The 12,025-nt window shown below is 41.2% G+C and overlaps 1 protein-coding gene across 2 annotated transcripts; it reads left to right on the plus strand.

Annotated features, from left to right (window-relative positions):
• The first annotated feature begins 309 nt into the window (after positions 1–309).
• gna14a (guanine nucleotide binding protein (G protein), alpha 14a) lies at positions 310–11,400 on the plus strand. 2 transcript variants are annotated; one of them, XM_034212664.1, is made up of 7 exons: positions 310–690; positions 4,841–5,025; positions 5,294–5,448; positions 8,255–8,383; positions 8,487–8,616; positions 8,719–8,872; positions 11,154–11,400. In XM_034212664.1, the coding sequence occupies exons 1-7, from the start codon at positions 570–572 to the stop codon at positions 11,342–11,344; spliced, it is 1,065 nt and encodes a 354-aa protein (XP_034068555.1). In that variant the 5' UTR covers positions 310–569; the 3' UTR covers positions 11,345–11,400. The 2 variants fall into 2 exon arrangements, with proteins under 2 accessions (XP_034068555.1, XP_034068554.1); XM_034212663.1 differs by having other exon boundaries at positions 8,487–8,872.
• The last annotated feature ends 625 nt before the right edge of the window (positions 11,401–12,025 follow it).

Raw genomic sequence — 12,025 nt, forward strand, 5'->3', positions numbered from 1 at the left:
ATAACATGTCATCAGCACTAGTTTTACTGTATGTCATTAGTTCGTTTTCTTGGCTTTTTTATTTTATTTTTTTTGCAGCTTTCTTTGATCTAATCGTACCCCGTAGCCTACCTTTACCCAAAAGTCTACCAAAGTTTGAATATCATGTCAGCGTCATCTCTGTGCGGTACATACATCACAGTGTGCCTGCTCTGGATGTTAACTTCCCATGTTATCCCTTTCTATTTGCAGCCAGCCACGCCCTTCTGAGCAGGCTGGATAAAGTTCAACAAGTGTCCTCCTGCTTTAGACCAACCGCAGCACCTTTCCAACGAGGGTCAGCGCGTTGTATGCGCGCTGGACGTTTTATTTTAAGAAGGATTCTTTTTTAATAAACGCGGATTCTTCAATTTATAGAAAAAACTCTATAGCATCATTTTTTGTAATTCATAAAGGGACATTTTAAAGATGCTCTGCGTGTTTCCCCACTGATCTTGTGAAGCCAAAGGGAGAAGACACCTCGACAGCCTTCAGGATTTTCACGTTGACAGCAGAGGGCTTATTGGAGAGGCAGCAGGTTAGTGTGAACGATGGCTGGATGCTGTGTGTCTGGGGAGGACAAAGAGAACCAGAGGATCAACGAGGAGATCGAGAAGCAGCTACGCAGAGACAAGAAGGACTCTCGCAGGGAGCTGAAGCTGCTGCTGTTAGGTGAGAAACTCTAAGCAGGGATCACACCTGGAGGGGTTAACAATGCCTCTGATTGTCTATAATACCTCTCACACAAACTAGCTGGCCCTTAACCCAAAGTTAGTACAATTCTGGGGTAAATAATAGACCGGAAAATGTGCTCATAAAAAGGGAAACTCCATCCTCATCTCTACTGTGCCACATTTCCGGCCAACATGTCATTCAATAATATTTCAAAGTTGAGCTAAAAAATGATCCTCTGATGGAGTATTTCCTGATCACTCCTGGACATGCAATTATCATGACAGGTGGAGCAGCACCCAATGTCCATTAAACTGAATTTAAATGATAATATAATGCAGGAATAAACAGCCACTTTATATACGGGGCATTTATTCTGTTGAGGCTCTTGATGGCTTGAATATTTGTGACTGCCAACAAGGATCTAATTCATGGGGATGCACAACTTTTAAATCTAACTTGTCTCTACATTTCCTTTCTCCTCATTGCTCTTTCTGGTCTCCGGATGGGGTGCAGTGCGCTCCGGCTTCCCACCGAGCAGCTGCGCGCCATAGCCGTGCCATTCATTGATTTTACGCACTGTGGAGAGTTTTCAACCTTGATTCGTCGAGTCTACCGGAATCATTTAACACCTATCTGCCTACGAAATACTTAAAACAGTCACACGCAAAGCAAGATTTGACTATTTAAAATGATATTGTGTTTTTGGACGATAGCTCGATTCTAGCTTACATTTCTATAAAAACCGTCGGAGTATTTGCTCCTTGGTGGAGTGGATCAGTGTGGGCATTTACTCTAACCTTTTTTTTTTTATTAGGAAAAAATATAGTAAAGGACAATTGTTAGGGGGAAATATGAATGTGATGTCCAGGTATCAATTATCAGTACAGCTGATGGACAGTGTGAGTAACCTAACTGCCCTTTACTTATAGTGTAATGAAAGTGATGTTTGAACATTATGGGAGCCTTTATGGAGATGGTAATAATCTAAAGCTTCGGATGCTCGTAAAAGTTTTTCATTTTTGTCACACACATCACTTCCTGGTATGAATTCACTGACTGCAGAAGGTCTGATGTTGGTTGAGAAATGGCTTAAAGCTTGAGCCCCATTTTTGTTCTTTCAGTGCTATATCATTTAACTGCATGTCTTTGGGGACAGTTGACGGAGCAGGGGGTTTTGACCTGGCATGGCACAGCATCCATGTCTCCAACAGTGCTCTGACACCACCTAAGGCCCTCGGTCAGTGGTGTGTTTGAAAGCCATAACTATAGCTGCTGCGGGTGCGCCTCATGCAAAAGTCATGCAAATCCAGCCCAGAGAAGGACGTGAGCCGTACAGCAGGTTTGCCTCCACTGCTCTCTTAGAAAGGGCTCCATTGAATGTATTATAAATCTGATTGAACTTGCTTTGAAAATGAATCTTTACTAAAAGTAAATGACTGACAAATCCTTAACGTCTGAAAAAGAGGCAGGCCTTAGCATCAGGAAGATTCTGGTTCACTGCTGCCAATGATGACACAGATACTTAAAAGAGTTGCTGCGGGGAAATCTGAAAAATGTGTGTGTGGTGAGAACAAGTCAACAGGCTGGTGAAACTATGAACAGGGGCTTAGCTGTCTGGTGAGCAGGAACAAATATATCATGTGTCCAGCAACTCAGTCATTAAAGCTCAGCATTCAGTATCACTTTTGATTTTCGACATGCTAACTCACTATGTAGAACCTGAACTGATGTGCAGCCATGGTTAGCAACAATACTGTCGAAAATATGTAGCCTAATATGTGTTTCTTTGTATGTAACATTTAGATGTTCAATGAAAATAGATACACATAGTATCAAGTAATCTGTATTATTCAACTTCTGAAAGTAATTAAACAATAACATTTATTTACCTGGACTCAGGGCTCTCAGTGGGGGTCATTAGATGGTCACACTCGGGTCCCCGGAGAGGATGAGTGGGAGTGAAGCAGAATGAAAGATCAACACAAACACATTCAGCCTCTTCTGTCCGTTCAGTAATCTGACATAAAAGCATGTAGGACACGTCAACAAAACTCTATACATACAGTATTGGTTATTTGGTTACAGACTAACAACCATGCAGTCATGTACATTTTAATTAGTTTAGTATTGATATCAACTGACAAAAAATACACTTTTGCTTTGGCTCCCGTTTTACACAAGTAAAACAAAAAGTTCCATGACTTTTTCTGGACAGAAATGTCATAATTATCATTCTCTCAAATGATGGCAACACATTTGTAAAAACATCTTATTTGCTGTAAGTCTTTATTCTGATTGGGAAAAAATGTACTGAAACGAGAGAAAGATTAAATGGAATATAAACGTATACTATAGCTGTAAGATATAAATAATATAGACCATGCTAAACAAGTACATTGACAAAATGTATATGCCTGGCATATAACAGGGAAGGTTTTGTGTGATGAAATTCAGTTTGTTGTAGTTTAGTGAATTATTTTGTACCATTCATTTCCTTCAATCCTCCCCTGCCATGTTAGTTTAACTTTAAAAAAAAGTGATCTGGCAGAGCGTGGCAGGTTATAGTAGTTCTTATCTCGACAACATTAACACCACATTCATTCACAGTCAGCGCGTCGTGACGAGGAAGTTTGTGTAGGTGTGAGCTTGTGTTTATGTTTAATTGTGTTCGTGTGTCATGTCTACTGACAGTGACTCTCTTTTTCTCTCTGTGTGTGTGTGTGTGTGTGTATGTGAGTGTGTGTGTGTGTGTGTGTGTGTGTGTGTGTAGATATATATGTGGTCAGCATTCTTCCAACTGTAAATCACCACAGTGCACCACTTTTGACATATAAAGACATTTACATGCAGACGTACACAGAGATACAAATGTAGGCAAATTAACACGTACAGTATTCATGAACATTAACATCCATGTGACCTCAAGCCACCAAAATAGAGCATCATGTGTTTTACTTACCCATAGTACCACACAGTATCTTTCTCACTGAGTCTTTCCAAACTCAAACTAAGATGTCCCTGATCAAAGACTAGACATACGATATATGTTTTATATTCATTCAATTTGATTGCTTGTGTCCACTGAGGTAGAACTATTTACTGATAATATTAGTTTAGTAATGTGTGCTCAAAACTTGTATGCTTGTTGCTGCACTTTTTGTATGACTTCTGTATGTGTTTTACAGCATAAGGAAGTGGATAAATCAACTGTAAATCAACAAATAAGTAAATAATGTTGACATAGCGAGGAATACTGGAGACCATGTAAGTCATTCTGTTTTGATACTATAACATGGCATCTGCTGAGTCTGATCTGAGCCATTGAAATCACTACATACAATTCCACATTAATGTTTCGAATAGAATAACTAATTAACCTCACATGACTCCTTCTAGAGACTTTAACACCAGGAGGCACAGATGTTAAAAAAAGTGAGGCCTCTCATTTAAAGTTGATTCTCTTAAAACAAGTCAGACACAGGAGATGATCATTTGCCTCCTTCTCAGAGTTGACCTATCTGTCTTGCTCTAACCCCCCTAATTTTCAAGAAACTTGACTTGTAAACAAGATGCATTCAAATATAGACATTTGTCTAAGCCTTGTTTGCTAAGATGGAAAAACTCAAGTATTCGTGATGTCATGCAAAACAGCCAGGAAACTAGAACACTGCTGGCACCACTCAAAGTCATCACACAATGTAGCTCTAACACACTTCGCTGACACACAGTCACACACACAGTCACACACACACACGGAAACTTTCAATAATTTGTCTGGTAACAAACACAAACACACATTTGTTAAACAAATACATTCTGCATCATGTGGTCTGAATGAGAAATGTGGACTTTGTGTTTTAAAGAGGAATGTGACAGAATGTTGGTGTGTGTTATAAACTAAGACAGTTAATACATATGACGATATAAGTCAGTGCATTTATAATTTATTTCATCATAACTAAAGAGCAGTGTGCGTTTCCATTAAAGTGTGTGGAAACGCACACTGCTCTGTTGCTCCATGGCATGTTGGAATAAATATAAGACATACATTTTTTTTCAACTTGATTTTTTAGTAACAAGCTACGAAGAAACAGACAGATGAGTGTTGAAAGATATGACAGGATTTAATCTTCACTGTATCCGACAGGCACTGGAGAGAGTGGGAAGAGTACCTTTATCAAACAGATGAGGATTATCCATGGAGGAGGATACACAGATGAGGACAAGAGGAGCTACGCCAAACTGGTCTTCCAGAACATCCTCACCTCCATCCAGACCATGACCCGAGCCATGGAGGCACTTGGGATACATTTAGCTGATCCCAATAATCAGGTACTGCTGACAGACTAAAACTGGCTCTTCAACTTTTGAAATCAGTGAGAATTTATTATTAACGTCAATGTCTGGGGTTGATTTTAGATTCATTTTTTGGCCAAATTGAAATGGATTTTCTTTTGTTTAAATGTGTTTAGCACATTTTAATGATGCGGGAAAATACAGGTATATTCTGACAGACAGTTTAAGAAAAATAATGTTCTTTTTCAACATTTGAGCCGTTTACCGTCTTTTAGTAAAATCCCCTCTGTCTTTGTGTCTATAGAGCCATGCCAACCTAGTCCTTGAGTTGGAGGTGGACAAGCTGGAGGAGTTTGATCAAGACCTTGCAGCGGCTGTCAGATGTCTGTGGGACGATGGCGGGATACAGAAATGCTATGACCGGCGCAGGGAGTACCAGCTGTCCGATTCCACCAAATAGTGAGAATTAGATAAACAGGTGTAACGTGTTGCTCAATATTACATTACATTACATTGCATTTAGCTGACGCTTTTATCCAAAGCGACTTACAATAAGTGCGTTCGACCAATAAAATACAAACTTGAAGAAAACAGAATCATATAAGTACATCAGGTTTCATAGAGCAAAAACATTTCAAGTGCTACTCAACTGGCTTTAGATAAGCCAGTCCTTTATTAGTATATAAGTGCTTTGTTAATAGTTCTATTGCTCAAAGTGGAGTCGAAAGAGATGAGTTTTCAGTCTGCGCCGGAAGGTGTGTAAGCTTTCTGCTGTCCTGATTTCAATGGGGAGCTCATTCCACCATTTTGGACCTAGGATAGCAAACCCACGTGTTTTTGCTGATGGGAACTTGGGTCCCCTTCGCAGCGAGGGCGCAACGAGTCGTTTGGCTGATGCAGAGCGGAGTGCACGTGCCGGGGTGTACGGTTTAACCATGTCCTGGATGTAGGAAGGGCCAGATCCATTCGCAGCATGGTACGCAAGTACCAGTGTCTTGAAGTGGATTCTAGCAGTTACCGGAAGCCAGTGAAGTGAGCGGAGGAGCGGCGTGGTGTGGGAGAATTTAGGGAAGGTTGAAGACCAGACGAGCCGCTGCATTCTGGATGAGCTGCAGAGGTCGGAGGGCACATGCAGGTAGACCAGTCAGGAGGGAGTTGCAGTAGTCTAGGCGTGAGATGACGAGAGTCTGGACCAGAACCTGCGTCGCTTTCTGGGTCAGCTGGGGACGTATCTTCCTGATGTTGTAACGCGTGTAACTGCAGCAGCGGGTTGTAGCAGCGATGTTTGCAGTGAAGGACAGTTTGTTATCTAGGATCACACCCAGATTCCTTGCAGTCTGAGTCGGGGAAACAACAGAGGTGCCGATGTTGATTGTTAGGTCAAGAGTGGGGCAATCTTTTCCCGGAAGGAAAAGCAGTTCAGTCTTGTCAAGGTTGAGCTTGAGGTGATGAGCAGACATCCACTGAGAGATGTCAGCTAGACAAGCAGAGATGCGTGCGACGACCTGGGTCTCTGAGCGGGGAAAGGACAGAATGAATTGGGTGTCGTCAGCGTAGCAATGGTATGAAAAACCATGCGGGCTAATGACAGATCTGAGCGAGTTTGTGTACAAGGAGAAGAGGAGGGGACCAAGAACAGAGCCCTGAGGGACCCCTGTAGTTAATTGACAAGGGTCGGACTCGGCCCCTCTCCAAGTAACCCTGTAGGTACGGTCTTTGAGGTATGACGTGAGGAGGGAAAGTGCAGAGCCTGAAACTCCAAGTTCTTGGAGAGTGCAAAGGAGGATTCAGACAGGTCCAACAGGATGATGACAGAGGAGAGGGATGCTGCTTTAGCCGTGTGCAGTTCCTCAGTGACAGCAAGGAGGGCAGTTTCTGTGGAGTGACCTGCCTTGAAACCAGACTGGTGCGGATCCAGAAGGTTGTTCTGATGGAGATAACAGGAGAGTTGTTTAAAGACAGCGCGTTCAAGTGTTTTAGACAGGAACGGGAAGAGAGAGACAGGCCTGTAGTTTATAACATCAGACGGGTTGAGAGTGGGTTTCTTTAGGAGAGGGTTTACTCTTGCCTCCTTGAGACTGTTTGGAAAGTGACCAGAAGTTAGAGAAGTGTTGATGAAATGGGTGAGAAACGGTAGAATATCAGGAGCGATAGTCTGAAGGAGGTTTGAAGGGATAGGGTCCAGAGGACAGGTGGTAGGGCGGGCAGAGGTAATGAGGGTAAGAACCTCACTTGGAGAGAGAGGGGAAAAGGAGGTCAGTGTGTGGGTGGAAGGAGGGTCTGGTGACCCAGTAGTGAGTAAAGGTGAGTCAGAAAAAGAAGAGCGAATATCATCAACCTTTTTTTCACAATATTATCAGAGATCCCAGCTCTGCCAAATATTCACCAGTTATTCAGAAGGTTGACAAAATAGTGGGTAATGCTTCATCTCCACAGAATAAGCTCCACAAATAGGTCGATGTAACCCCTCTATGATATGGGAGAGTTGCATTTATTATGATTCAAGTATTTGAGTGTTTTTTGCATTATTATAGGCAGAGCTGTACTGTATCTACCTTAAGACACTGAGGTTAGGTAATTGCTGTTATTTCCTGTACAAATCAATTTGTTATCAACCTGCAGGAAATGTACCTTCAATTCATAACACTCATTCACACTTGGATATTGTTTATGCTATTAATGCATACAGTATATCGATTTAGAATATTGCCATTTGACTACATCAAGACCAACACAAATAAGTAAAGAAAAAAAGGATTGTGTATTTCTTCACGTATTCCTTGAAGGCTTTGGGCATTTAGATCTTAATATTTATCTGTACTCTTTTCTATCTGACTATAATACAGGAGGTGTCCCTTCTGAGCACAAAGAGATGTACCTGCTCATAATGGAACACAAATGAACATAACAAATAATTCAGAGCTTTGAGAAGCTTCGACATTTTAGATAAAAAGGCATAAGAAAAGTAACTGTTTTTAGCTTCTGGATGCTATTTTTAACTATGTACTGTAAATGCACTGTGAACTAAAAATACTACATCATTGTACTTCTCTCTTAAAGCAAAACTCTTTTTCTAATGGTTTCCACTTTCCCTAACTCTGACTTTGCAATTTACTCGTACAATCCTACCACTTAATGTGATAAGATCAATCAGGTTCAATCTCATGCCCCTTTTACCTGTTTTAATAGTCACAAAATCCCCTTCATGTCAGGTATTATCCATATTTCATCCTCTCCTTGATCTCATTCTCTTCTCATTTTTCAGCTATCTCACGGACCTGGATCGGATTTCTCAACCCTCTTATCTGCCTGACCTGCAGGATATCCTCAGAGTCCGAGTGCCCACCACGGGTATCATTGAATACCCCTTTGACATGGAGAATGTCATCTTCAGGTGAGATATAACACTCCATAAAAACAGGTAACGGCTAAACATGATGCATTGGAACAATAAGCATTAAAGGCGTTGCGTACCTTATCTGTTGTTGTTATGGCAGGATGGTGGATGTGGGAGGTCAGAGGTCAGAGAGGAGGAAGTGGATCCACTGCTTTGAGAACGTCACCTCCATCATCTTCCTGGTGGCGCTCAGCGAGTACGACCAGGTCCTGGCTGAGTGCGACAACGAGGTGAGAATTCAGCTCAGTGATTGGCAGATCAAGTTCCAGACTTTAAACATTTTAAATGTGTGGTCCTTTTTCTTTCTTTCTATGCTGCAATGTTCATCTCAGAACCGTATGGAGGAGAGCAAGGCCCTGTTCAAAACCATCATAACTTACCCCTGGTTCCAGCGCTCCTCCGTCATACTTTTTCTCAACAAGACGGACATCCTCAAGGAGAAAATCTTGCACTCTCACATAGGCGACTACTTCCCGGAATTCACAGGTGAGTTTTTAGCCACTTTATTGGCACACGTAGCTGAAATTAATGCAGTCTAATACAAAAGTAGGCTATTATGCTGAGTATGATTACTATTATTTGTCCGATTATATCATGTATTCTCTCCATGTATATCAATGAGGGAAGGCTACACAACCCCTCTGTATGATGAAGCACAACAGCACCAAAAAGTACATCCTACAAAATTACATGTTGAATAAAAAAAAATGTTAAACAAAAACTGAACATTGTAACCTTCATAAAGATAGATCTGCATTTTTATTTTAGACTGGTAGTTTCAGCTGGGTGTACCTATTAAACCGACTGGTGTGAGGCGTACGAGGTAGAAAAGGTGCCATACAAAACGATGAAAATATTTATTAAACACTTAACCCTCCTGTTGTGTTCGTTCCCCCCCCCTTACTTTGGTGTTCGTGGTCATATTTGACCGGTCCTGTTTTAACTGCTAGTACATTAACGCAAAAACCATCATCACCAAATTTCATTTAACACCCTTTCAAACTGTAAATATTGTATCAGACTCATCAGACTACATGAAAAACTGCAGTAAATATACAAAGAATAGACAATGAACATGTATTGCGTGTGCCAGGTGTGATCCATGTGGGGGGGATGGGCACATAAGAGCGGAACATGTATCAAATTGTTCTGTGTGTGTGTTTGCCAGGTGTAATTCACATCAGTAGCGTGGCGTGGGGAAAAATGTAGGGGAAGCCCATTTTTTGGGTCGGGGGGGTGGTCAATAACGTAACCAGATGAATGATTACAGCACCCGGTATCATTTTACACACATTTGTATCACACAGATGCAGGACTTGCACACGCCTGTTATCTAACCGACAGGTCCGCACGCACTCTCCAGCTGAAACTCTCTTCTTATTAATTTAAGCATTTTACTTATTAATGTATTCAGACAATCACACAATCTATGTGATTTTTGGATTTACCGTGCCTCTCAATTGCCCGTGACAGGTTGGCAAGGTCGATGAATCCTGAAGTTGCCCAAGGATTGTTCAGGGAGCACGAATCCTTGTCAAAAAGAAGACATGGCCAGCCAAATAGATGCTGAAGTTTAGCGCTTCCAGTTAGCCACTCTGTGCGGACATAATTGTCCTCATTGAACGTCCGATTCTCTCCCTTTTTCCTCTGTGTACACACAGCTCGAGTGCGGGCATTGGCCTGTCATCTGATTTAATTTTCAGTTGCTGCTGTAGCGGAAGTTTAGTAAAGTTATGTTTGATTAAGTACGCCAAATCTCCACCCTCCATAATGCTTCATTTGCTTGATAATTTCTAACGGCGGTGATGACAGTTACAGTATTAAAACTGATGTTGATGTGATTTGATTGGATGGCAGTGTCCAATCAAATCGCCAGCCGCCAGCCGCCCCTGAAGGGAAGCTAGAGGCGGCTGGCTTCCCTTGGCATGGCCCTGACCAATCACAGGTTGGCAGGGGCATCACGTGGGCCTCATCTGATTGGTCAATCCCTCCATTTTTTTTCACCAAAGGAAGCCAGATTCGGCTGGCCTCCTCTCGCAACAGAGAGTGCAATCTACTGTTTCACCATAACATCTAGAGGGGCGCTGTTTCACTCTTTGTAAAGTACTCAATGAGAATGGGGGAGAGCCGGCCGGCAGCAACACACAGCAAAGGAGAATTATCGAAACAAAACAAAGTGTTTTTATTTATTTATTTAAATTATAACTACAATCCGAAAAAACAGGGGAAGCCTGGCTTCCCTTGGCCTCCGGGAGAAAACGCCACTGATTCACATGGGGGGTTGGGCACATAAGGGGGGAAACACATATAGTGTATGTGTGTGTGAGTGTTTGTGTGTGTGTTTTATCTGATCCGGATGGTTACTAATTCCTTTTCTTTATGGCGGTCATTTTTGACCGGGAACACTATGGGTGTTACAAAGTTGACTAAATCATCCAAAATGCAATGCAAGTGGTGATCAGCAATTGTATATGTTCAAATGTCTACTGTGAAGGATATAATAAAGCCCTAATGCAATCGAATGTAAAACAAAAAAGTTATGATTGATGAAAGTAGTAAATTGGTCAGATTTGACCCGAACACAACAGGAGGGTACACACCCTGTGCACAGAGAAAAATCTGAAGACCAGCATCCATTTAATGTTGTTCTCTTGTTTTGTTACATATTTTAGATTAGGTTTGTCTATTTATTTTTAAATCTAATAATAACAAATAATTGTCGACTTTTCTGAAAACATAATGAAATATTACCGACCTTGAATTACAGGACCTAAGCAGGATCAATCAGCAGCTCAAGATTTCATCCTGAAAATGTACCAAGAACAAAACCCGGACAAGGACAAGGCGCTGTACCCTCACTTCACCTGCGCCACGGACACAGAGAACATCCGCTTCGTCTTCGTCGCCGTCAAAGACACCATCCTCAGACACAACCTGAAGGAGTTCAATCTGGTGTAGAGCGGCAGGACGACACATGATACAAGAGAATTACATTAAAACAAAACTTCAGTCAATTGTCTTGGCTTTCTTAACAGTTAGATACACTGATCGATGTATGGTTCTTTAATCCAAAGGTTTAAAAATAATCTTTTGTGCCTGTTCAAATCCAGCCTAAGAGAATATGAACATTTAACAGACAGACCTAAACTAATGTCTCGGTAGCTTATTGTCTGAAATGCATTGTTTGTTTTCTTGTGTACTGTAGTTTCAATTGGAGCCTTTATAGAAATGTGTTGTACTAAGTTTATATATGAAAATGAGTGAATCATATCTTTGACCTATTGTGTGGGCTACTTATTTTATTAGTTTTTATATATTTTCAGAAAAGGCATCCAAGTAAATCATTTATGCTCACGCAATCGCTGAGAGTCCCTTTAGTCCTAAAGTCTTTGATTTAATATGATGTGGAATTTTTTTTTTTCTATCACTGAGCCACATGTGTCGGCTGTTGCTCAAAAGTGCCTTATTTACTCAGGACAGTCACACAAACAATGAGTTTGTTTAGATGTAAATAATCCAAGTTGTGCTTAGGAGGACTCTACTCACATGTTACTTTTCAAGATAAATGGATATATTTATGGACATTTTCAATAAACAATTAAAGATATTAATAAAGAGTGCAAGTGGAAATTTCCTTGG

The sequence above is a fragment of the Gymnodraco acuticeps genome, unplaced genomic scaffold (assembly GCF_902827175.1).
Source record: "Gymnodraco acuticeps unplaced genomic scaffold, fGymAcu1.1, whole genome shotgun sequence".
Taxonomy (NCBI): Eukaryota; Metazoa; Chordata; class Actinopteri; order Perciformes; family Bathydraconidae; genus Gymnodraco; species Gymnodraco acuticeps.